The sequence below is a fragment of the Camelus dromedarius genome, chromosome 28 (assembly GCF_036321535.1).
Source record: "Camelus dromedarius isolate mCamDro1 chromosome 28, mCamDro1.pat, whole genome shotgun sequence".
NCBI classification, from domain to species: Eukaryota; Metazoa; Chordata; class Mammalia; order Artiodactyla; family Camelidae; genus Camelus; species Camelus dromedarius.
The window spans coordinates 18,059,023-18,086,114 of record NC_087463.1 but is presented as its reverse complement, the minus strand read 5'-3'; the positions used below and the strand labels follow the sequence as shown (position 1 = coordinate 18,086,114).

The window sequence follows — 27,092 nt, the reverse complement described above, 5'->3', positions numbered from 1 at the left end:
CATCACTGTCTTGGATACATTACTGAGTGATCAGCAGAAACTGTTCCAACTGACCACTCCCCTACAAGCAAGGGATTTATAATATTTTAAATATTCATCCTAAAAATCCAAGCTGTTTTGACCATTTGCTGGGTAATATATACATGGTTCCAGGAGAGGCAGTGTGGCATATGTCATGGGAGAAGATGTAAAGTGGCTAGCATGCCAAACTCAGGGCCCTGATTGCCTGGATTCAAATCCCAGCTCTGTCACTTACTGGCTGTGTTGCCCTTGGGCAAGTTACTTAACCTCTCTGTGCCTTGTCTTGCTCATCAATAAATGGGGTTAAAAACAGTGCTGGCCTTATAAGACTGCTGTGAAAGTGAAATGAGTTAACCCAACAGAATTGTGCCTGGTGCAGAATGAGTGTAGACTATCCTCGTGTCTTCCCTCATCCTTTCCCCTTCTACGTGGGTATTTTTTAATGACCGTTCTTTGAGCATCTCCGTGTGTCGGGCACTTTGTTCCCGCCCTGCTTAGCCTTGCCTGTACCTTATGAAGTCACAAACAGTCAAACATTTGAACCTAAGTCTATTTGATTCAAGACCCTTCCTTTTTATCATGACACTAAACTGCTTTTCCTTAGAAATACCTCTTTTCATAAAGCTTTTTGAGTTCACCTCCACCCAGTTCTAGCTCACTCCTCTGTCTGTTTGAGCTATATTTTTATTTCTGACAGTGAATATGTTGGATCACTTCATGTCTATATCTCCCCAACTGAATCCTGTGTTCTTCAAGAGGAAGCATCTCTCATAATTCCTGGGCAAGGAATTATGAATTCCTTTTTAACTGCCTTTCAGTCTGATTGTATCAGAGTCAGTCATGGCTGAAGGAGTAAACAGATCAGAATTCATGTCAGCTATGACGTTACCTAAGGAGCAAGGCAGACGCTCACTGCTTCCATAGAAGTTTGCACAGCCTGTAGGCCCTGTAAAGCACAGATTATTTCTGCATCTACATACAGCCCTCACTCAAGAAAAAGTACAGTCATCCAAGAAGTAGCCATGGAAAACTTCCAGCTCTCTGTTGGGCGATCACCACGGGAAGACTTAGAGTGTGCCTTACAGAGACCTCTGAGGGCACCATGACTTCCTGAACTCGTAATAGCCCAAGGTCTGAACCTCATCCTGGCAGCTCAAAGACCTGTTCGTTCCTCAAGGACACATCGAGCCACCTCTTAGGGGCTGACTCTCCCTGACAGCCCGCTGGATGGGGGTTCAAATCAGAAGGCCTGTATATTCATTGGCAACGAGACGTGGCTTCCCCGCTCCAGCCCACGCGCTCTCTGTGGGCAGACTTTCTTAGGAAGCCAGATGTTCTTCAGAGGCAGCTTGGTGAGCGCAGAATCTGAGCAAAGGGAGTTAAGAGACTGGATTGGTCTCAAGGTAATGGCAGCAAGGTGATGTCACATGCTTGCTCCTAAGATTGCCTTGGTTAGTTGGCCAAGGTTGGCATGGCAGTGGCCCGTGGTGGCCTCTCCAGCTCACTGACCAGCAACCGACAAGTCTCTTGTTCTGATCAGCACAGTCATCCCCGAAGTACATCCGCTGGGATGTAGTCGGGCGTTTCAGGGTCGGATCCATTCGGTTTCTTTGACGTGCCTTTACTTTTCTGTTCCGGCTGCCACGTGCGTGCGCCTGTGTGGTCTGGAGACAAGCCCGGGTGAGGCGCGGGGCACCCCGCGGGCTGCCTGCACCGTGGAGCGGTGCGCTGGTGCTCCCCAGCAGGCCGGCTGCAGAAGCAGCAAGGGGAGAGGAAGACCCTTATTCCTGCAAAAATAAATCACACCACGCAGTGTGCACAAGAGAGGAGAGAGAGCGAAGGCATTCTCTCCAGGCAAGCGTTTACTCCTCCAGCTGCTTGATCACAGATGTGCAGAGAGAGCCCTCAGACACACTTTTCCAAGCCCCTCAGCACCCATTCGGGGGCGATGCCGTGCTCTCCCCTTCCTCTGAACTCCTGCCATGCATGTAGCTGTTCAAATGCCGCCCCTCGTCTGCAGTCACCCTTTTCAGAGTCGGTTTAGGGCTGGATGGCCTTGGATCCCTTCTCACTTAGAGCAGCTTCAGCTCTCCGGGGTGCCGCGGGCACAGCTGAGCGGGCGGCCAAGTGGGGGGCCCCCATCTGCAGCTGTCCGTCATGAGGAACAGCTGTCCTGAGCCCAGTGTCCTTAAGCAGCTCTGTCTCCCCCAACAATCCCCCCCAGCCCCCCTTGCAGCCATGGCCCAGCTGACATGGAGCCTCGAGGGGTCAAGGGCGTGTCCCCCAGCAGCAGCCCCTACAGGAGGCCCATTTCCTCACCTGGGGGAACCAGAGGAGCAGACACCCCACCTTCGCTCTTCTCTCCTCTTTGCTCTTGGTTCACAGCCAAGGGCAGGGGTGGATGGAGGGCTCTTGCCCTGCTCTCCCCGGTGCCTTGCTCTCAGGGTGGGCCCCTGCCCCTCTGCACTCTGATCTGCCAGCTTGTGGAAAGCTTCATGTTTGTTTTCCTTCCCCAGCATGTCCTTGTCCGTGGCCAGTAGTGGCTTTGAGCCCCACTTTCAACATGACGTGGATTCGCCCACTTGTCGGTGACCTGTGTGTCCCAGGCTTTGTGCCCAGTGCTGGAGATACAACGCGTGCTTTCCAGGGCAGTACCATGACTTCACCGGCTCGCGGATGCCTCCTCATGCTCCAGTGAGGCTGCATTTCCTAGTGGGCAGCATCCATATTACACAGGGAATCCTTTGCAATGAGTTGTTCTCCTGTCCTTAGACAAATGCCCAGTGTGGGGGCATGAAGTCATCTTAGTCTAAAAGACCACCTATGGAGACTGGTGCAAGCCAGAGCTCTATGTAAGATTTTCTGTCCTGCTCAGGTAAACATCGTTTCTGTGCATAGTAAACCTGGGGAGCTGGTTTGCAGAATGTGTGGTGAAGTTAGTTTCACGGTCTAGTCGATGGCATGGATCTCCCTGGGAGAGCCGAGTTTTCACAGCCACTCCTGGTTCGGGCTGCTTAATATGCAGAGAGGCCGTGGTGGCTGCCTTCTTCCCGTCACCCGCCCTGTGGCATCCCCTGGCCCCAAGGGTGCAACATCTGTTCTCCCAGGGTCCCTCCGTGGGGACCAGCCAAAGCCCACTCTGCCCATCCAGGGGCTGGATCATGTGCTCAGCTGGGGTCATCACGTGTTTTCTCAGCGGATGTGGCTAGAGTGTCGCCCGAGGCCACCGCGTGCTTCTACACGCTGCTCAAGTTAAAAGAGCGGCCAGTGGTTAGCATGAGCGTGTCTAGGTGAGTTTCCAGATTCTGCGGGCTGTGTCTGGCCGCTTTACATAAGGCAGGCGCTTCCACCTTAGCTGTCTACCAGAATCACCCGGGGGTACTTAAAAAGCCTGATGCCCAGGCTACATCCTGAACAGATTCGGCCTCACTCTTTCTGGATGGGAACCAGAGCTCCCTGAGCGGCTGTGCCAGCGCTTGTGTTAGCAAGACTACTGTAAGGAAAGGAGAAAGGATGGAGGCAAAGCAAGAGAAGAGGAGAGAATGGGATGGAGAAGAGAAGGAACGAAGGGCTGCCCCGTGTGGCGGAGAGGTGGTACTTAACTGCAGGTGCCTGGCGCTTCCCCAAAAGGTCCGCATGCTAGCCCAGCCCCCAGCCCCCAGGGCATGAAAGTCAGGAATCGGGGCAGCGCTGGCGTTCAGTGGTGGTCAGGTGTGTCTGGTCTTTCCATCAGATGAACTAGTTGCCAGCTGTGTGTCCCTGGACGTAGGGCTCACCTGCACCTCTCTGAGCTTCCAGGTCCTCCCATCCTACCTCCAGGGCTGTGGGATGGATTTGATGGAGTGACGGTGAAGTGGGCACGTGCTAGGCATTCTGCAAGTGGTAGCTCCTTAATAATAAGCATTATAAGAAATTTCTATCTGTATTTCAGTAAAAGTTTACCAGCTCTTCTCTTCAGTTATTTCCCTCTGCTTTCCTGAAAAGCAGTGGTTCGGAAGTATCAGTTTAGGAGAGCTAATACAAAGGACAGAGGCCCAGGCTCACGGACCCGCCCGGGCGTCTGTATCTTCACCAGCTCCCCGGGGTGATTCTGATACACCCAACGCTGGAGTGCCTTTCTGTGTGGAAAAGGGGGACCCTCACCCTCTCTGTAGTAAGGACGTGGAGTCAAGTGCGGGCGCTGGAGATGCTCTGTAGCCAAGCCTCACACACCTTCTACTTGTTTGCTTTACCTCCAAGTTCCCTGAACTTTCTAGTGATTTTGGTGAACTCTGCCCCACCCCGACATAGAAAAGAGGGCAGGCGGGCACACAGCGGGGTTATTTGGGTGAGGTTCCACCTTTCATTTACAAGTCAAATTGAGATGGGCTCTAAACCCAGCATCCTCCGAATTAGTAACCCCTCGCCAAACAAGGCAAAACTCTTTTCATTTCTGACTGCGGAGGCAAGAATGCATTGTCTGTCTCCCTTTTTGTACTGGACTGCCCTGGAAGCGTCTCACTGGGAGCCTTCGATCATCAGCTAAGCGAGCACAAAGTGAAACAAAGCACCCTCTCAGCGTTAATATTTATTTTTAAAGGCATGAGAAGCCCCTTGGACCACAGTGAATCAGAGGGTCTGTGCACTGACAAGTTTCCATGAGCCTTGCGAGAATGTTGGTCCGTGAGAGCCCACAAGGACCCTCAGTGGATTTATTGCTTATTGTTGTTGTTGTAACTATAATAGGAAAAAGGATGTGTCTGCCCCGTAGGAGCAGCTACTGTAGGGGCCCTGCTCCAAAGACCTGGGAGCTGGAGAGGCCTGAAGCATTGGGATGGAGCCCCGTAGCTGGAAGGGGGGTCTCCGGGGGATGGGGTGGATGGGAGACCTGCCTCCCTGGCAGCGTCGTCTCCACTGCTTCTCGGAGGCAGAGTTCTCACCAAGAGCAGCCTGGCCACTCAGCTGGCGGGGAGCAAATCATTCACGTGGCCCCGGTCGGCCTGGGAAAGTGGGAAACGCCATGGAGACTAAGCCCGATGAGGCAGACGGATAGGGGCGTAAATGCTGCCCCCGGAGCCCCTGTCTCACAAGGGAGCTGGCCAGTGGTTCATTTCCCATTTCACCCAGGGATTCCTGCTGCAGTTTTTGCTTAAGGACAAGAATTCCTAGCAACACCAAGGGCTTCTTCTTTATAGTGGGGTTCTGACCTCTCTTCCCTGCCCTTCGCGACTTGGTGACGCTCGCTGGTGTTTGATTCAGAAAAGCAACTTTATAAATGACCTTCATCTTCATACCACTAAAGCTCATTTTGGCAGGAGTTAATAAAATACCTACTAGGAATTGTTAGAAGATTTAGAAGGGAAAAGAAGGGAGAAAAGGGGAAAGAAGGAAAGAATGTTACAGAAATGTAAGGGTTTAAAAATCCTGTGAAAAGTTGTGCTTACTTGATAAGTAGCATTAATTGCCGTCCGCTTATTTAATGGGGGGCCCTGGAGTTCCGTTGCGGATGAAACGAGTATTAAATGTTCACCAAAATACCTCTTTGATATGTGTCAAAATTCAGAAATCTCACTGAGTGAGAAAACAGAAAGGTAAATGAAGGAGCAATCAGAAAAATGGCACTCACAACAGTAATGAGATTTAACATCTATTAAGCACCTACTGTATGCCAGGTTCCATTCAGAGCACCACACATCTTCATAACCACTCACTTCATCTTCATAAGAACCCTAACCTGTAAATTAGATACTGTTATTCCCCTCCTCCTACAGAGGATGAGCCCATTTGATAAAAATCTCTTGAGCAGTCAAGGAATTTTTCTTCAATGTCCATCCAAAGACCAATGGTAACATTCGGCCCTGGAAACAGTCAGGCCTCTTGCTGAGATGCTCTCTCTTCCTAAGGGTGCTGTTGGGGTCTCTTCCCCCCACGCCCCAACGTGTGGCTCCCTGGGGATCGGAGCTGTGGAATTTGAACTTCTCCATCACCCGTCTTTCCTCATCTTTACAAATGGCACCAGGAGGGAACGTGTGGAAGGGTTCCTGTGTAGAACTGGCGTCAGCTCTTCCAAAGATTTGGAACCAGATGAGAGATTCAGGGGCTCTGGAGGGATTTGGGGCTACCTTCTTGAAAGCTGGGGTGTCCTGTGTGTCTGAGAATCAGGTGAGGCTGCCAGACCAGGCGGCTTTCTTGTCGCTGGTTTCAAACTCTGTAGTCTGTTCTGCCCATGCCTTGAGAACGCATGTACTTTTTCTTTCTCCCAAGCCCTGCAACTTTGCTGAGCACCTCCCCGGCTCTCAGGAAGTGTTTGTTGGTGGGTGGACCATTCATTCTCACTCTCCATTGCGGAATCTGTGTGTCCAGTGCAGGAAAGTAGGTAACAACAGTTGCTCGCTCGGCACTCATGCTGTGCTTCAGGAAACCTGTTCCGAGATTCCCAAGCAAGCTCGAGAATAGCAGCAGAGAACAATCCAGAATATCCTTGCAGCTTTATTTTGCTGTTATTTTTAAATTACGGGCTTGTGCTTTTCCATTCATTTTAACTGAGTCAAGTCCCATGACTTTTGTGATTCCCAAATCCTCCATAAATTCACTCACAACTGTCTTTTTTCCCCCCTTGAAACCCTCTCCCTTCCCCGCCTGGGAACCTGCCCTTTAAATTGGACATGGCTAGGATTTTAATCTCTCCTCAAAGGCACAGTGACAATTTCACAACAAAGCTGCAAGTTGGGTGGGGGGGAGGGTTTTGTTTTCTGCTCCCATTAAGACAGCAACTGTTCTCTCTTTGTCCCATGGGGCTGGCTCTTGGCAGCAGCCTGGGGAGACCTCGAATTTGGTGTCGCAACATCCATCAGACCCAAGTGAGTCCGGGCTCCTCGAAGGTGAACTGCAGCTGTTTGGATAAGATTCTAGAATCTTGTTTGTGAGCTTCTCAGCCCTTGTTTTACAATCGCTCCTCCTGGCATAGAGACCAGGAAGTTTTACTTTCCCAGGATCCTGGGCAGGTAATTGTTTTCCCAAACTGCATTTCAACCTCAGATGAAAATGGATATTCTTCACCCTGAGAACCTTCGCCCACATCTCTAACCCGTCTGTATTCTCCCTTTGCCTTCGATTCAACCCTGAGACTGGATTACAGAACGTCCCCACCCCCCACCCCCACCCCCCAGACGCATTTCCATCTCTGGTTGTAATTTAAGGCCATTTACATTTCTAAACAACAGTTATGAGACTTTTAGTCTCATGGAATCTTGGAGCGCTTTCCTATTTAGCGGCTGGCCGTGGCCAGGTGGCCCATGATCTCTGGAGAGAAGAAGAATTGGCAAAATCCATTACTCGGTGTCATTAAGTAGCATAATCTGAGACTCACTGGTGGTTTAGGCCACAGCCGAGCGTTTTCACGGCCCGGTCTCCTGTTGACTTGCATGAGGCCCCTGGCTCAGGGGACGCAACCCAGGACTAGCACCTCACAGGCCGATTTTGCTCCCACCCCTGTGGCACTGGGTCTCTGAGCTCAGGGAGGCAGCTTAGGAGCCCACACTGTTCCACCCGGCCCTGCGGGCTGGCTGGGTGCTGCTGATGCTGGGAGGAGAGGTGGAGGGGTGAGTTCATGTTCCACGGTTGCCTCTTCCTGATGGGGAGAGGGTGCTATGGGGAGGGCCCACTCAGCCCTTCCCTGGGGAACTGTCCATCTGCAGACGGGGAAGCTCCACGCCTCGGACACGTCCCGCGGCCCCGCTCCTCCAGCCCTTCTGAGAGCCCATCACCGCTTCTCACCCCAGAGCTTGGGCTCTGTTTCCCGAGGATCACTGAAAATGGAAAAGCCAAAGCACTTGGAGGCAAAGTCTCACTTGCCATAATGCCTTTGTTATTCATCAGCAAACTTCCATCCATCTGGCTCGGTGCTGGGTTCTCTGACACTGGAGAAGTCAAGATCCAGTTTGGAACGTGAGCAAAGATTCCGGTGCAAGGCAGCTGGTCTCCCACAAACTCCAGGGGAGGCAGGGATGAGAAGTGCGGCGAGGAGGGCTGCTCAGGAGATGAGGGACTCGCCGTGGGGAGGTGGGCTGTTTAGGAAAGCAGGGAGGGAGAGGGACGGGCTTTCCAGGCTGAGTTTCCAGGCTGATGGTGGGAGGCTCAGGGTGGATATTCAGAGAAACTGCAGGGGGACCCTCTGGCCCATCGTCACAAAGAAGACCTGGGCCTGGAGTCAGAGGCCCTGCGTTAGGTTTTGGTTTTTCCAGTGTTCTATTGTGCTCTTCTTTATTTTGTGATAGAAGTGAGTGAAGTGAGATATGAAAGGTGTGGCAGAAGAATTAACCCTTCACCTGCCCTTAGGAAAGGCATGTTTGGTACAGTCTACCTGACTGGGGTCCCAGGAATCGACTAAAGTCTGAGTGTGATTGCCGCTGCCCCACACACCCACCACTCCTTCACTCACTTATTCACTCATTCATTCACTCATTATTTCGTTTACTCATTCATTGACTCACTCCCTTATTCAATCAACAAACATTTCCTGAGCAAGCACTGGACACTGCCAGGCAAACTTCCTATTATGAGTCAAGAGCAGGAAGGTTTTAAACGCCTGGTCCGTGGATGCCTGACCACTCACATTGGCCTCCTAGGCCCCCTCCACACACTCAGTGGGTCCCTAGTGTCAGAAAGGTGTGGAGAGAGGACAAGGGAGGCGGACCTGTTCCTCTGCCCGGTCTCATTGTTACGGAAAATCTTGATTAGTCTGCAGGTGATTTTATCACCAAGGCTCTCAGAACACGCGTTTCCATTCCCGCCACTGCTCCCCGTTTAATAAAGTAACGTACTGTCAGCGGACCGTGCAGAATGCTGACGGGAGCAAACTGCATGGCTTGTCCCTGCACACACACAACCAGGTAACAGTGACGTAGTTCGAACTGAGATTGTTTTTTAGATTTACTTTTGCTTGAAAAATGTCATTAACAATTTTCTCCCGCCTTCCCCATCGTCCCAGGTCAACTTTATTCTTATCACCCAAGTAAGTCAACTTCATTCCCTTTATCTCAAGTTTGATCTCTGGTGTGAGAGCCTCCCCTGTCTGAGGCTCCCAGGATTTCAGTAAAACAGGTGCTACTGAGCCGGCCCCTGGTCACTGTGTTCTGAGAGCAGAGGTCCTCTGTCCCACAGGCTCTAAGAATGTGTCTAAACAGATCATCTGGTGGGTGGTCCCAATAGCTTCGCTGTCCCATGTGGCGTGGGCTCCGGGCAACCTAGTCTCCCTGAGAACATTTTTGGTTACCTGTGTCATGAGAGGAGGAGAGTGGAGGGGTCAGAAAATCTAAACTTGAATCTCATTTCTACCATCAACTGGCTGACTGGGCCAGGCCGCCTCTTAACTGCTCTGAGCTTGGGTTTCCTCACCTTTGAATTTCTTCTTAAACCTTAGCACCAACAAGGGGCCTCAAATGGAACTAACCAGGACTGGCATTCACCTGGGATGCCCCAGCACAGCTGCACCAGCTGTTTACAGCCAGCTGACGCCTATCCTGATTGGCCTGGGTGTGCACCATGCGGGTTGTTAGTATCCTGAATAATTTACGTGAAAGAGCCTGGAGAACGCACAGCACGCGGCTGGCCAGTCTGACTGTGGTACTGGGGTAGTCCTCACTGCCAAGTCTAACTTAAACATGTATTTTCTATATACATTTTTTTCATCAGCTGACAAATTGGTAAACTTCAAATTGGCCTCTATCTTCTGAGGCTCAACAAAGGAGAAGTCAGGCAACACTGAGATTCAAACATTCTTATCCAATATTTTTTCATGAAGCCTGATGATTTTCCACGGGATGAACCATTTCTGAACCTCGGAGTGACTGAGAGACCACTCATGTTGGCCTTTTGAATGAAGATTATGTCTGAGGAAGGTGACCTTTGACAAAATACGGTAGCCGTCTCTAGAATGTCAAGACACCCCTTCACTTTGATTTGTGGTTCAGCATGACATCTTAGGTGAGATGGCAGATGAGCATTTTTTAAAAGCAGGGGGTGGGTATCCTCTGTGGTTCCTAATGGAATTGCACGAAATTCAAGGTTTTGCCGGAGGTGTCAGAGATGTGATTACACTTAGGGAGGGCCACAGAACCCCCCTTTAGGTGACCAATTATGGAAAATGATGTTCATCCTTTAGTTGGCTCGCAAAAGAAAAGTACAATTTGGTGCTTAACTTTAGACTAGAGTGTGATTGACAGGAGACCCATTGACATGCATCAGGAGAAGCAGAGTAGGGAGACGAGAACAAAAAGCAAACAGGGCCATCCACTCACCCCCCACCCCCCATCCTGCTGAGACACCTGCTAGAAATTCTGAATCCCAGTCTTGTTTCTCAGAGAGTAACGTTCTGGGTTCCTAGTCTTGTTCGGGCCACTTAGTATTCAGTGAAACATCTGCTACTCTAGAATGCAGGAAATCTGGGTGCTAGAATGGACTGTGCCACCGGCTGACATGTGACCCTGGACAGGGCATTTACCTCCGCTGGGCCTCAATTTACTACCTGTAAAATGAGGGTCAAAAAGCACTGACTCCCTGGAGGGGTTTTATAAAGAATTAAATGAATGTATGTGTGTATGTGTGTGTGTGTGTATGATAGTAAATATCATATATGTTTCTCCTTCGAGAGTTACACTAAAACTATGTACCTTCTCCCCAGAAAAATTCACAAACACAGAAAACTTACGCAACTATTTTAAGGGAATTTATGGACTTCCTGAAGTCACAGACATTCCTAATAAAAGATTCTATTATATAAGGGAAGAAACTCTAGGTCTAATGTCCCTTTCTATGCTAAAATTCTTATTATGTTTTTCTCACTTAAAAGGGAACTGTAAGTCAAAATTGATCATAGACAATATTCTATAATAAATATTTAATATGTAATTAAATATTAAAAACAGGAAGCATTTTTATATGGACATATATTAATTTATTTCTAAGCTTAACTCAATATGAGGAGTAGTTTTCCATTCCTCACGTGTACAGGGTGGGGATGGACTTTTTTTCTTTCAATTTGTATTTCCACATCTATTTAGAGCAACCAAAATAGGAAAACCACTGCATAGGTCCTAAAATTCACTTCCTGTACCCATTTTTTGTCCTCTGCTCCAGGTCTGATGAATATAACTTTTTAAACATGTCATTTATTTTTATTTTTATTTTAGTCTAAACGTCCCTTCAGAAACACTAGGGGAAGATATTTTTAGCTTAAGTAAGAAAACAAACATGTTTAAACAAATAACATCCAAAATGTTCAGGCAGAGTTGGTGTTTTTAACATTTGTGTATTTTAGCAGGGAGCCCATAAGATATATGCTAAAATGGAATTTTTTTCATCTTAGATGTGTTCATTTCTCCCAGGAATAAGACAAAGAGAACAACTGATCCCAACTTTTATATCGGAGCTAAACTTTTTGTGGTTTTGAAAGGTAATTTCAGGCTAGACAATACACTGCCCCCCATCCCCCCCAGTTTTTAATCACTATTTATAGACATCCTGTGCAGAGCCGGTGGAAATGCTGATAATGGTGAAAAAGATGAGCTAGAAGATGAGCTAGAGTGCTGAGTTGAGCACCATTCGTGCACCGTAAAGATAGACGTTTCTGCCTTCATGACCTCATAAAAGGCTTTTTACATTTTCAAGTAGAATTGATGGTTTAGAACTCATCACTTCCCATTTTCCCTACTCTAAGGCATGATCCTTGGCTCCCTGAAGATCTAAGGTGGGAAAATTATTATCTTTTGATTAAACAACAAGATCCATCTCACCAGCTCTTTGGGGCCAAGTAGTCTGGGCATGTTTAATGTCTGCATCATTCCTGCTCCACAGACAGATGAGTGAGGACTAATAATAATGACCGAGTAAGTAATACTGACTGAGTGAGTCGGTGAAGGGAAGGATGCATGAAGTAACTACGTGGGGAGGCACTCCATCTGTCTTTAGAAGCTGTTCGTGGAGATTGCGTTCATTTGCTAGGTTTTTAACTACGTAGACCGTGAATAAGCCCAGCACTCTGCATTGTGGGGGGTCAGTCGGAATCATCTGTGCCTTGGATGCGTTAGCCCAGCTACAGGTCAGAGTTGAAATCTCTGTTCCATCCATTATACGTATTATCTCCATCTCCTAGAACTGGAAGCATGTTTACCATATATACTTGAGTCTCTTTCTTCCAGAAGGTTCTCCAGTTTCATTTTACCCATTGCATTGTGTAGCTCTTTTGTGAGTGCACTTAACTAGACTCAGACAAGAATAAAGGACGTTATCAATCTGTTGGTTGTTGTCAGTAACATCCCTTCTCATCTCATGATTATAAGTGCTTTTCTCTCGCAAGCCTTCTGAACCCTGCTGGGCCCCCAGTTGCTAAGCATTTTCATTACACTTTATCTGAATTCATCAGAATCGCCTAACCTCCCTACCCGGGGCCGTGAATCAGGCTCATTGAAACCATGCTTGTTGAATTACAAGGTGGACACTACGAAACGTATCAGCAGGCTGTTTAAATCCTTTCACTTCCTGAAAGGTTAAAGGGTCAGATCTTTGAAGCTAGATCTTTGAAATTAAGGGTTTTTTTTTTTTTTTAACCCATTAGGCCAGCATGGAGACTAAAACTTGGGAAGTATGCATTGAACTCTCCCCATTGGCGGGTGATAGATCCACATCACAAGTGGCTATGAATCCGCAGGCAAAACATGGATTTCAGATTTATACAAAAAAGTTCACTTTGAATTCCAAAGGGAAGAAAACATTGATGATCACAACGAGACAATCCTACAGAAGGTCAGTTTATAATATTTTATTGACATCTCAAAGGGAAATTAACCCTTCTCCAACCATCTCAAACAGTCTATTTACCAAGAGTACCTGATGAAAGGGTGGTCTTCGGATTCTAAGTTTTTGGAAGAAGGAACCTGATTGGTATAATTCTCTTTGTACCGATGCCCAGCCAACTGCCAGCAGCAATGCACTGGCCTTCTGTGACAAGCCTGATAGATTTCATATCCGCTCATTCACGTTATCATCTGTACCTATGTTTCTTTATGTACAAAACAGAAGTACGAATAGTGAAGGTTTCAGAGGATACAGGTGGCCCCAGGATTTGAGGGCTCCAGTTTAGAGGACACGCTGTGGTTTAGGTTCAGCTGTTGAGGGTGGCCAGCCGCTTTGGTTGGGATTCCAGTAGAGCAGGTGCAATAACCATTGGTCAGCATGGTCCTAGATGCCACCTTCAGGTTTCCTTTTCTCTCCCGTGGGTATGCAGACCACCGAAAAAGCCCTGACGTTCCAGGAAGACTTTATACTGAACAGAAGATGAGGGAACCTGTGAAAATTTATGCTACAGAGGCCAAATTAATTTATCAGTGAAGGGAGCAGTCTCCATTTCCTTCCAGTTGGAAACAGATCAGGAGCTTTAAGGCATTAGAAAATGCAAGCTAGAGAACAAAACTCTGAGTCCAAGCAGCTCATGGGTTTTTGGCTCCAGATGTCAGCTATGAGTGACTGTCCCCCAGGCGTGAATCTCAGTGCAGAGCTGGCAGTGTTTATTAGGGCTGCAACAGTGACCTCTACGGATGTGGAAATGGACCCTCTAGGGCCACCATTCCTCACCTCAGCTTTTAGCCTGGGCAGCCACTGAAAGGGTGGCAGCTGCTCTGGGTCCAAGGACATTTAGGGGCTGTTGGCAGCGAAGGAAACAAGGATGTACAGGAGCTATTGAAAAGTCCTCCAGACAGCCCCGCTGCCTTTAGGCAGGACCACCTAATCATTTCAGACAGGTGAGAAGAATCCTGTTTTATTAAAGACCCCCAGAGAAGACACTCCAGCTCCCTGTGTCAGCTTTCACTTAAGCAAAATCATCTTTGGTAGCCAGGCTGTCCCTGCAGCAAGGACAGGGGCCTGTCTTAGGAAGCTACATAATTTAAAATGTTACAGTTAGATGAATGGAGAGAGAGAGAGAGATAAATAGATGTTGGAGGAAGGAAGGGAGAGAGGGAGAGAAGACAGAAAAGGAGAAAGAATGAGAATAAGTGATTGTGAAAGACTGCTAACCCCCCAGCAAGGAGACATGCAAGAAATACTTATTATAGAATTCTATGCCGGAGAGTCCACTAAAATCCACTCAGAACACGTGCCACCTTCCGCGTGCTCCTGTAGCATCTCCCACATTCCTCTGTTATAGCACCTTATCACGTGGCGACGTAAGGACCTGGGAGCTGCTAGTCTCCCTGGCTGGCATGTGAGCGCCGTAAGGCAGGGACCACATTCTTCTCTGGAGTCTCAGCTTCTAGCCCAGTGCCTAGCTCTGCAGAAGGGAGGAAGGAAAACGAAGAGAGGGAGGTAAAGGGGTCAACCAGTATGATAAATAAACCACGCTCTAAGGAGTGCGTCATTCCATAGGCTGTGGTCTTCAACGTTTTCCTACCCAAACTTAACCAGTCTGATGTCCTGTCTCCCCTTGGTTAGGTATCAAAGGTCAATACAATTAGATCATCTGCCCAGTGTTGGGTTTGTTATTACTTACCCCCATTTAACACCTTTCTGAGGAGTACCAATTCACTATGATACTGTTGGTCTCTGAAATGACTTCCCACCAAAATGTATTTCATTAGAGTTCATTGTTTGTATATATAATATATACATGCACTGTCCGTAGTTCTATTGTATGGTCTCAGCCGGGGAGAGCTGGAGTGACAAACGGTAAGGTAGCTTCTCGGCGTGTGACTATTAGCCTACCTTATACAAATGTCCTCAGCTGGTAGCTGTTGTCTGTTTTTCATCATTGAGTATTACTGTTTCCTCTGACACTCCGCCCTTGACATACAATGGCTGACAGAAGGAATGGGAGTGAAAGGACCAGCTCCGAATGCCACCGTGGGGAGTCAAGGGCAGTGGAGCCAAGATGAGCCAGAAACCCAGGTTTGCTGGGAAGTCCTGTGAGCTGGCGAAGGGCGTCACTAGGATCCTAGGAGCGTGGAAGGAGTAAACGTGAAGGGAGCTGGGAGGAATCGGGGCTGTAGGCAGGACATGACTTTGAGGGGTTTTAGGAGAACTGGAAGTGACAGTGTGATGGTGGGGACATCGCTGTGACCCTATATGCCCAAGAGCGTATCCCAGAGCCAGTCAGGTGTGCATGTTTGATCCCTGCACCACCCCTGGGGCTCCTGGCAGCTAATCAGTCTGGAGTGTTCCCCTTAATTCTCCCCAAATAGAAACCCTTTCATCTTTCAAGGCTCAATCCAAAGTTTGTTTGGCCGGGTTTCTCCTCCTCCGTAGAACATCCTCCTCTTTCCCTTGGAGCTGTCGCTCTCCTCCTCGGCTCCTCCTGATGTCCCTGTGTCCCAGTGCCTGTCTCTCGGGGGCATCGTATTGAACAGTCTCCCTGCGTCACTGCCACTCCCACGGTCCCTCCTGGGGCGGGGGGGGCGTGGTCAGCAGCGGGTCCTCACACAGGCTTTGTGTCCAGTGGGCCTGCAGCCCTGACCGTACCCGACACTGGATAAGGCCCGTAGTTTAACGAAAAGGCGACGAGCCTGCTCTACGGTAGACGGCACAGCTTGGAAGGCGTTCTGGCACAAGAATTCTGCGCTTTTGGGGATTGGTTTTCAGTGCTGACTGGTTCAGTTAGACCCTCCCTGGGAGTCAGCTCTGTTTTTTTAACCTTGCCATACGGTGTATTTGTTATTTACACTTCCCCTTGGGCTGAGGTCTTTTGGTTTCTTCTCTAGACCTGAAGGTCCTTGAGGGCGGTCTTACCTAACTGAGCCTTTTCTCGTCCTCTGTACCTGGGCTCTTGGCATATTTGGCAAATGTTTGTCAAGCGGGTGAATGTGACGCACCTGGGCCGATGCGCACCCGATGAGTAAATTACTCCTGTGGCTTCTTTCCAGGCTGTGCAGCCAACAAAGACAAGAGATACTCAGGCTCAGAAAGGTCTCCTGGCGTTACTGCCCAGCGTGACCTGGGCCGCTGAGCAGGGCAGTGGGGGCAGGAGGAGCCATTGGCCAAGGATGTGGCTGGAAGGATACACACAGACCATGCCAGCGGGCCACCAGGCCAGAGAGGTCTGAGGCTTGGGGCCTGGGAGATGGGGACACAACTGTCCCAAAACAATGAAGACCGAACCAGAGACATAAAAAGTGACAGCGGCAAGTCCAGGGAGAGGTGCAGACACAGAGACAGAGCTGTTACCAAATTTATTCATCCAGACGAGAACACTTCTCCCAGTGTGTCAGTCCTGAACTCCTGTTTCCTTCTCCTGGGCTGTAAATTCCTCACGCACAGGGGTTACATTTTGTTCTTCTGGGGATGCTCGGGGCCTGGCACATGGTAGGTTCCCAGGAGTGGTTTTCAACCTGAACTGAATTGATACAAGAGGATTTCGCAGCCTGCTTGGCCATTTTATTTGTCCGGGGGCTACCAAGGTTTCCGCCACCTCAGACACTGTGAATTGCTCCCCTTAAATCTAGCCATGCTTTCTCGACACAGCGTAAGTCCATTTCCTCCCAAATGGCTTAAAATGCATGGGATGATTTCTCAGCCATTTGGGAAGAAGGAATGCTGTGCATAAAGCCTGGATTCAATAAAACCAAATTTTTAAAAAATAGCTCTTAGCATCTTCTTCTACAGACACTGGTCCGGGCAGGGCTTTTTATTTTATTGAATCCAGCTGAGTAGCTTGACTACATTAATAATGGGGCTTCATTTCCAACCACTGGCTCACAATCTTTTCCCCTAAAAGCCTTATGGTACTTAAGCAACTGCTAATACATGAATAATTGCTGGTGGCATCATTTCCTGCCATGATGTGACCACCAAGATGAGGCTTTTCTCCTTGTACCTAATCTGGAGTTCTCAGGCCTGCCACGTGTGGGCCTGCGAGATGATATTTAAAATACAGTGAACAGATCTCACTGCAGCTATGATCTGGGTGGTACTGAGTTTCTTTATGTTGAGAAATTAAGGATTTGGGAAGGTTCTGTTGAGTGTTTAGTAACATTGGTCTGAAGGGGATTCTAGAGCAAAGTTGCCCAGAGGTCTGAGCCTGGTGTTCCTGCTGAGCATGCTCAGTGCCGCTCTGCCCGGGCCCCAGGACGGGCCTGCAGACTTTCCTCCCTCCACTTCAGAGATGCTGTTTATTTAGCTCCCATAAAGCCATGCTTCTTTTTGAAGTTTCTCTGCAAGATGACATCTAACTGTCAGTTCTCTTTACATTGGACCTGCGTGACGATGGTTTTTTTGGTGTACCTAACTGCGACGAGGTATCCGTGCAGAAGACGGGCTCCTAAAAACACACACCTGTTAAGAGGAATATAGCCTAGTACCTAAGAGCGCAGCCTGGAGCCCCGTGACCTGAGCTTGAATCTAGCACTTTCTGACTGTGTGGCTCTGGACAAGTGACCTGTTCTGCCTCCTCCCGTGTGAAGCAGGGATAATAGCCATGCCTACTTCATACAGTGAGTGTGAGGCTCAGGTGAATTGCCGTTGGTTAAATGCTTAGCCCAGTGCTTGAACACGGTGCTGTGTAAATGCCTGTCGTTGCCTGTTTCTGTCATTTTGTCAAATATTCAGTGCATTTAGTCCTCTCCACATGGCCTCCGACTAGGATGAAGAGTAAAGTTTATCTTTCAGCCGACGTGCAGTCACAGTAAACAGAGGGCTGGACAATCGGTAAGACCTTGTATGTTACACTTTGCCGTTACTTTTTGGCAAAAATAAAATACTACTTCTTTTCATTGGGAAGTTCAGTCGCCCACTGCTGCGATTCCCCTCCTCAGAGAACTTGCACTCAAACTGGAGACACGGGACTATGGTGTATCAAGTAGCAAAACGGAGCTGGAGGGGAGACAAAATGAAGTGTGGGAGACGTTCAGGCAACCTAGACGCTGAGACCACGTGAACGGCCGGGGGAGGCTCCCTGGAAGGCTTTCGGCGGGATGAGCTGAGTTTGAGGATGGGGTGAACAGTTGATGATGGAGGTCACAGGCGCCAGGTGGGTGGAGAGACGGAGGGTGGTGCTGAAGGCCGTCGGGGGGTTCGGAGGGAGTGGGCAAAGCTCTGGGGTGGGAACGATTCAGCTCAACCGAGGGCCGGTGAAGACACTACCCGGCCGCGGCCAAGGAGAAATCGCGCAGGTAACACAGACAGCACCGGAAAATAAAGTGAGAGAGGCCAGACTCTGGAGGTCTTTGCAAGCGCGTTTTTAGATTTGGTTTAATAGAAAAAGGAAGTGAGAGGAGGTGGGAAGCACTATCTGGCGTGCTCGTCAGCTGTGTCACCCGAGGTCCCTCCTGCAGCAGCAGGGCCCCGGGCTGGCCTCGCAGCCTCCTCCGGGGATGGAGGAGTGAAGCTGGAGACAGTAAAACATGTTCCTATACGTGAGCTACCAAATCAAACCACACCAGGCCCGAGGGGTGTTTTCCTGTTTTAGAAATGAAGTGGTGGGTGGTTTGAGGTGGTGGAGGGTGGGGGCTGACCTCTCCTTCTTTAGGCCTGAATCTCAGCCGGAGCAGAGACAGGCAGAACTTGGAGGAGCTTTTGTTGATATGAATCCTCACTGTATTCAATTTGTATGGGTCTTCCTCAGAGCTCCTTGATCACCTACTCACACGAAGTAAGTTTATTGGCTCATTCGCCTGTCTCTTCCCTCCTCCGGTCTTTTCTCCTGCTGGAGGCCGGGCTATGTTTCCTCCTAGTGGGCCCGTTCCAGGTCTGAGTGCGAAGCCGCCAGGCCCCGGGCAGCTCATCTGCCTCCCCGCTCCGGCCCTGTGAAGTGGAGGGAAATAAACAGCACGTGGGAGGGGGGAAATCTGTGTTCTAAGAACTGCTTTGGTTTACACATCTATAGATACACTCAACCAGCACCGCGGGTCACATGGACCGGCTGGTGAAGCTGAGAGCATGAGTCATTTTTAAATTACTCATAGAGAAAGAAATATGTTTCTAAAAGCCAGCACCGTTGGCTTCCACATGCAGCCGGGGGAGTGAGCAGGCAGCCTCAGAAAGCACTCGGGCCTCCCGTGACAGCTGGCGTGCACAGCACATCTGCTGGGAAGACGGGGTCCCAGGCCCGAGAGCTCTTTGCCCTGCGTTGTGTTTGGAGGTGAGACTCTCCTCCCCTGCACTGGAGCAGTGGGTGCTTGGGTTCAGATTTCCATTTAGCCAATCTTTCTCTTACAGTCTCAGTTTGCTGTTGGCCTGGGAACTCTTGGTTAAGACCCTCAATAACACAGTCTGGTGGTGGAGACCACACCATCTGAGCCTGAAATATGGAGAAGTATGTCAGTTCAACCAAAGGTCAGGAAGGGAGGGGCAGAGGAGAGGAGGTCCGAGAGCATGGTGGAGTGCATGCACTTCGGCCGAGCCTTGAAGGGCTTAGTTTGTTGTGAAGGAGAAGGAATTCCATCCCAAGCAAGATGGAAAAGCCATTCAAGCAAAAAGAAAACATAGATGACGAAGCCTGCACCTTCATCTTGTCCGTTGGGAGTCTAAACTTCTCTGACACACACACACACACACAACTACAGAGAGAAGACAAGCGAACACTCACCAAGGGAGGCGAAGGCACTGCTTGCTAAATTGGTCCAAAAGAGGGATTTCACCAAATGCAAATGTACAAAGAACAATACGTGTGACTCAAAATATCCGTTATGCTCTTAATGTGAGAGGGTGTGAGGCAGGGAGGTGACCTTTGAAAGGTTTTAAAGTTGTAAACTTTTGTAACCACATTGTTTTGATTGCTGGAGGATTTAAGAAAGGATTACCTCGGGTACCATCTTGGAAAAGTGATTAAAAAAAAAAAAACCTGCTTCCTACATAATATTTTGGGACGTGTTTCATTCTGTTTTTGCTTTGAAGACGCACAAGTCAAATGTTGACGAAGTAGCTCAACCTTTCTTAAGAAACCAGAAGTAGAGAGGGACCGGCTCCTGCTGCGTCTGGTCTTCTGCTCCTAGCCCCTCTGCCAGAATTTTGGTTCATTGGATCGGGGGTGTCCCCACCCCCATCCCAAAAGAAGCACAGTTGGCCTTGTTTTTTCTCCCACCCCGCCCCTCCTCCCTCACCGTAGGGCAACATCACGGCAGAGTAGAGTCACTGTTCCTCACCCTGAACGTGTGACTCTGGGCCAGACATTCCCTGAAGGTCTCCTCGGAAATTTGGAAAACAGGAAATGTGAAGACAATTTCTGATTTGCCTGGTCATGTGAACTCCTCTTTCGATGTTGCAACAGAATGTTGGAAAGGAGCACTCTGAGCTGTGGTTGGACCCTCCTCATCAGAGCATTTACTCCTCTGAGAATAGGGTGGATCTGACTGTCCTGCCTCAACTTTCCTCTTTCTAAACATGTCGACCCTGATGCCTAAAGAACAAAACCAGAAAAGAAACCCACTTGGTCCTCATTTCACGGTCAGGTTGCCAGCAGGGCTGCTGAGAGGGGCCCCTGTGCTTGTCCCTGAAAAGCCCCTTGGCACTTAATAAAAGCGCCTGTCCCTGCAGGCGTGTCTGTGCAAGCTCACGCACCATCTTCAGAACCTTCACAACCTGTGTTTGCAGTAGATGATTGATGGTGAGGCTTGCTTCCCACACATTTGGCTCTGATAATCTCCAAGCTAAAACATTCAGATGCAAATAATTTTAAAACGAAGTGGCTTCGAGGGATCTTTCTGGGAGGATGGAAATGCTGCTTATCTTGATAGGGGATTGGGTTCCAGGGGCGTTTGCTTTTGTCAAAATTCATCAGACTGTACCCAGAAAATGTGCTCACTTTGCTGTATGTAAATTATACCTCCACGAAAATTTTTAAGATAGTGAAGTGGCGAGAGTTTGGAAAAAATAAAAAGTGGATATGATGTAAATGACTCCACTTAAAGGGATGTAGAAACCTTAAGAGTTGGCCAGTAGAAACTGAGAAATACACGTGAGCAGTCCCCCACTGTACGGGAAATCTTTGCAAGGCGAGCAGTTTGAGCCCGGCTTATAGAAACTACAGCTGGTTATGTGCATGCGTCTGTGTTTTCATATGTGGTTTTTTTTTTTTATCTTGATGTCCATTTTTGTTTGGCTTATTTCCCTGCTCAACTGGATTTTGTCTTCTGTTTCCTGAACACGGCTCCCCTACGGTACCGAATATCCCAGTAGAAAAAGGGACTGTCCAATAAATGACCACTGACGCCCTGAGACGGAGGAGCGCTTCCCCTCGCTCTGGAATATTCTACTGAAATTAGCCCGTGCGTGTTGGCCTTAAGGGCATATGTAAAAATGGAAAGTGAAAGGAGAGAAATCCATGCTTGCACCAGTCTTGAGAAAATTCCCAGCTATCTATGCTTCTTTAAAAAAAAAAAGTCATTTCAGAACGTTTACTTTGGAAAAACTATTTTTGCCCCACAAGAAACATAAAACATGTGCTCAGTAAGTAGTGTTATTTATATTAAAGTAAGAAAACGGGGTTTGTGGCTATGTCTGAACGGGGGTGAATGGGGGCACCGGTTTCCTTTGCTTTCTCTCTCTCTTTCCTCCTCTTCTTGGCGACCCGGAAGAGCAGGTGTGGAAATTCCCGCAAGGGTAAACCGTGCCAGTTTCCACGTTTGTATACGGAGTTTCATGTTCTTTTCTGACAGGTCAGGCTTTTTGTCATCATCTCATCTTGAAACTCGAGAGGAAGGGAATGGAAGAGCGAATTGCTAATATCGGAGGCTTCTGGAAATTCCCCTTTTATGGTACATGAATCTTTCTTAAGAATAGTTCTCTTTCAGTTGTGTTTTTGTGATTTTGGTGAAGATCGCTTGCCCAGCCCTACCTCTGATTTGCTTAAGCGTGATCCCAGCTCTCTTTCGAGCAGGGACTGGAGAGGGTGAGAGGGAGGATAACTTGCTCGTCACTGTTTGGGAGACAAGAGCTCCATGGAGACACTTTTTTTTTTAGGTCGATAATCTGAGTATAAATCTATATTCACATGATTTTAAATAATCCAGTCCCTTTTATAAACTGATAAATCTCACATGAACTAATGACTCACCATGGCCTAAATGGTGACTGGCAGCTTTATAAAATACTGTTGGCGTTTTGTGCGTTAATGGACACGATCAGTTCCAGTTACAACCTGGCTTAATGGAAGCTGACCAACCTGTTTTCAAGTCAGTACAATACAGGGTGATTTTCAAGCGAAAAAGCTTTTTTCCCACACCACTTCAGAGGATGCCTTCTTGAAGATGGATGTAGGCTTTGGATCCTGGCCCTGGGACAGGCTTGGGTCCAATGTGCCTACAGGTGGACAGGGGGCCCCTGAAGGAAGGCAGATCTTGGGGCTCTTGGGACAGGCTGGCGGGCTGCTTGGGGGGCTCGGAGGGCCGGGCCCAGACTGAGGCCTGGAATGCAGGGGAGCGTGTGACAGCCAGTCCCCAGGCGGGGCTGTGAGGGACTATGCTAATTAGTGAAATGCCTGTGAGGGCCGGGTCACTGGGCGGCCAGGTAAACAGTATCAGGTTATTCTGCGTTGGCAGAGGGCAGCAGTGGCTAAGTGCCTTCGCTGCGGAGTTGCTCTCGGCAGTTACTTATTAATTGCACCTCAAGGCACCGCTAGGTTAAAGTAAAAACACTCCTCTGGGAACTCTGTGACTTTCTCACTCCCCCAGCGTCCAACCAGTCCACTCCTGCAGTGTGGGCACTGGGAGGGACCTCCTACCCGGGCACTTGTCTGAGGACAGCTAGCTTCCCAGGCCCCGGGGGTCCACGCCCAGGCCCCACCTCCATCACAGGAACCCTGGACTCTAGGCCAGGTGAGTTCAGACCCAGTCAGAGTTTTTCTTATGAAATATCTTGACTTCTGAGTTTCTTTTTCCTGCTACGTTGAACCCTGTCTATGTTTGTTTTCTTTCTAATTTTGGCTTTAAAAAAAAAAAGAAAAAGAATGTTTGGGTACAGTGTAAAAGTTTTCTCATATCCAGACTGGAAACTCCCTAGTCACCCTGAAACCAGGCAGGTGCCTGTTTGTCTCTCTGTCAATAAACAGTGTGTGCCTGGCCTGGAAGCCAGCCTCCGGTAGCCGTGGTGGGCCCGGCCCGTCCCCGTGTTCGAGGGGGGCCGGGCGCCCACGTCAGGGGCAGTGCCCGCCTCTTGCTCTCCTTTTTTTGATCTTCTGATAGAGACCACATAGTGTTCTCTTCACGGTACTTTGATGACATATGACGTAGAGACACAGGTGCGACCTTTACACTGTGCATGGCATTAGCATTACAATAAGTGGGAGAAGATAAAGCCAGCTGGAGTTCAAGGTTAAAGCCGAAAACAACTAATACAACGTCTCGCTGAAAACAGTGTCACAGAGCCAGGCACAGGTCCCCCTCGAGGGGGCTCTGTTCAGTTGCCTCTTGCGTTGTTTTATGAGCCAACCCCTGGCGAACGGTTTCTATGAGATAAGCCATCTCTTGAGGTACAGATGTAGCTGGTGGCTCACGCTCTGAGGAGCCCCCGGGCCACGCTCCGGGATGCTGCTGGATGGAGGGGAACGTTGGAAACTGTTTAGAACAAGGCGTCATGAGGTGTCTGGGCCTGGCCTCCATGCCGCTTGGCATTTCACTTCTCTGGGACTCAGTTTCCCCGCTTAAAAAATAAAGGGACTTGGACTCCATTCTTTTATCTTCTTGCCTTCTGGTTTATCCAGAGGACGCCTAACCCACTTAATTCCTCAGGAAAACAAAAACGAATTGTCAGACCCACCATTAACTTAACTGTTTATTCGTGCGAAGGCTTTCTTATTTAGCTCCGGGACTCACTGTCTAAGCGGGAAGCGGGGTGGCCCCAGGCTTGTGTGAGTGGCTGCGGAGTATTCTCCTCACTGAGCTCGGGGAGAGGAGACAGGAGAAGCTGGAGGGCGTCTCCACGGTTTACTCTCCACCCCCGGCCGCCTCTGGGCAAACGCTTCTACCTGCATCTCTGGTTGGCTCAGAAATCGGGAAATCAGGACTCTGGGCACAGAGCCCCTGGGTTATGAAGTCCACTGGTTTGAGTTACTGAGCAGAACAGGGGAGCCCCCACCCCACGCCAAATCAGGCCTTGGAAGGAAGCCTCTGTTTCTGTTCCTGTGGACGTCAGGTGGATGGGCAGGTGGACATGCGACATGCTTGCAGCACTCAGGTCAAGGTCAGGTGTGGGGGACGCACCCCTCCAGGTGATTGGGTGGAGCCAATGTGCTAAGGCAGGGCCTCTCACCAAGGCTGAGTTTGCCTCCCAGAGGACAATGGCATGGTCCAAAGACATTTTTGTTGTCCCAACTAGGCAGGGAATTTAGTGGATAGAGGCCAGAGGTTCTGCTGAACAGCCTACAATGGTCTCCCATCCCCAACAGAGAATTATCTGGCCCCACAAGTCAGTGGTCTGAGTCCAGAAGCCTCTTCGTATTCTGTAAGTTGAAAGTACTGGGCTGAGGTGAATGGCTAAAGTTATTTGCAGTTTTTTTCCCCTAGTCCCTTTCTGCTGCTGGAGGGGCTTTGTGTCAACTCTTTGTTCCTTCACCTCTTTGTCCATCCTTGTCTTCTGCCCCTCAGCCTTTCTTTTCTTTGGAACAAAGCTCATGAATATGCCCTGGGGCCTTCAGGATTACTTGAAGATGCCCTCAGACAAGACAAGCAGCGAGAACAGGAGTCCCAGGAATGCTGAATGCACTTTACCTGGGCCGCACAGCTGGTTCACACCCGGGTCCTGAGAGAGCCCCGGGGATGAGCCTCGGACCTGCAAAGAGAAAATGGGGGGTGGGTGAACAGAAGAAAGAGGGTGTGACAAGCAGTCCAGGGACAGAAAGGAGGAGAGGGCTCCAGATGGCCCTCACAGGCCCTCCTCTCTTCCCCACCTCCCCAGCCTGCATCTCCTTCACCCCCTCACCTGTTTGCCTCCCTCTGCATCTCAGCCACCATCCTCCTCTTCCCTCTCCAAGCCAACAGGGGGCAGCAGAGAGCAGCAGACAGCGCCGACAAGCAACAAACCCCATCTGTGAACCATCCCCTCACCCAGACTCCAGGGCGCCCTGTAGCTTCCAACCCAGACCCAACCCAGTTGGGTCTCTGACACCCTCCTCTTCCACCCAGTGTCTCTCCACACCCTCAGCCCCCCAGAGATCCCTCCCCTCTCGGCGCACGGCACACTGCACCGCGCTCTACTACACACCACTCTGCCTTGACTATGACAGGATATAAGCTCCTCAAATCAAAAACTACGAATCCTGCAAAAAGAACTTTACCAGCTTCAAAGTGTTCATACTGCTGTTTACACATTTGCATTCCCTATCACCTCCTTGAAAGGAAAGGGAAACTGAGATCCTGGACAGTTCCGTGGAAGCTAAGAGAGGCGTGGAAGGGAGTCACAGTTACTGAATGCCAGTCCCTGTGCTAAATGCTTCACGAAAGTAATTTATTCTGATGCCAACTCTAGAACTAGAGTCTTATTTTCCACGTTTTATGAATTGAGAGACACGGAGGCTCAGACACGTTGAAGACCTCATCTACCATGAGTTCATATTTAAGTATTTCCAAGGAAAGAAAAGAGAGCAACTAAGTCATGCAACGCACTGACACAGCTGGGAATTTGCAGAGTTGAGGTTCAAATCCAGTTCTGTCTTATTCTGATGTTTGTGCTCTGTCTTCTCCATCAGGCTGCCTTCTGGAAGGGTGGGAGATGCAGTTGCAGAATCAGAGGCTAAGTGAAATAATTTCTCAGGCGAGAGAGTGGGCAGGCAGCAGGGCTCCATGCAGGTGGAGCTGCATGAAGCTACACTGGTGTGCTAGCCTCCTGTATCCGCTGCTGCAGGAGCCAAATACGTAGGCAGAAGATACTTAAGTTGAAGATAAGGCATTACCCCCTGATGAATCCACCATCCTGATACAGTGGATATCCTACAGTTTCACCAAACCCATGTGATCACGTCTTAAAATAAGAAAAGAACCTCTACTCTCATATGTGCTGACAGTAGGCATGCGAGTTATTATCTTTTCGTCTCTTCGGAATACTTTGCACTTCACTGTTTAATAGTAAGAACGTTGAGGAGTAGCGCTCTGTAGAAAAGTTGGTTGGTTTGTTTACAAAACCCTATGCACAGATGCGAGAAGATGAAAGAGATTCAGTCACTGCCTCCCTTCTGCCCTCATTTGACTTGACAGTAAAATCAGTTAGCCTTCGGACTAAGAAAAATTTTGACCAATTAATGAAAAAAAAAAAGTTTAAATTTAGAATTTCTTGAAAGAGGTGTGTTTTTAAATTTTCAACTACCTAGAATTGGGCACACAAAGTGTTGCCAAGTGGCAGCTCTGCTGAGCGAAGAGTGACCACATCAAAACATGGGGCTCGGTCTGGTGTGCTCTGTTTCTGCGCTCATAGCAGTTACATCTCTTTGGTGTCAAATGCATGTTTTTAAAAATCTTGAACACTGTTTTCTCTTAGTTAGATAAATAAACTCCTTGATGGCTATTTATAACCGTTTGTTAGTGAGTCTCTCGTAAGCGCTACAAAGCAGTCCCGACATGAAGGGGATGTTTTGCAGGCTGGCTGTTGAATAAAGACCGTCTGTTTTGATCAGAGCCTCAGTATCTCCGACCCAAGCCCATGCTTGAAGTTCTGAATTCGTATTTCTCAGACTGTCATCCAAAGCTGTCCTGCCGGCTGCTGTCGATTATATACGTGGAGAGCAGCTACCGGGTTTCCTCCCTCCTGTGTAGGGGCCTGGCCTGGAGAATTCACCATTGGGCCCATTTCACTCTGTTTCTCAGCTCGTTTCTCCAAGGGCTCAAGGCACCACTGAAAACCTTCATAGCACAGAAAGCCAGTGTTTGAGGGGCATTTGGTTTCAACTTGCTCGTGTTTGAACATTTATATTTATAATCGTGCTAATCTCTAAGGCACTCAGATCACATTAAGAGCTTTAACTAAGGCTGCCAAGGAAATTAGCGTGTATCCACATGACTAGGAAGGATGAGAAATTGGGTTGGGCCCACAGAAGTGTAAGAAGCTCTGACTTTCATGTCTATGATCTTTTCCATGAGATTTTGTTTGGAAAGCCGTGCGGTCAGGCGTCCCCTGCCTCTCCAGCT

General features: G+C 49.0%; 1 protein-coding gene across 6 annotated transcripts in view; it reads left to right on the top strand.

Annotated features, from left to right (window-relative positions):
• The window catches only part of BCL2 (BCL2 apoptosis regulator), a 158,735-nt gene that overhangs the window by 106,903 nt on the left and 24,740 nt on the right, over nt 1–27,092 (top strand). For 3 of the 6 annotated variants that reach the window (XM_064480394.1, XM_064480393.1, XM_064480395.1), the window contains one exon: nt 12,614–12,801. The exons of 2 other annotated variants lie outside the window; for them this stretch is intronic. In XM_064480394.1, the coding sequence (XP_064336464.1) occupies nt 12,614–12,801 (188 nt within the window). Of the gene's footprint in view, nt 1–12,613; nt 12,802–21,635; nt 21,735–27,092 lie in introns of all 6 variants that reach the window. One more of the 6 variants, XR_010378199.1, reaches the window with a different exon arrangement.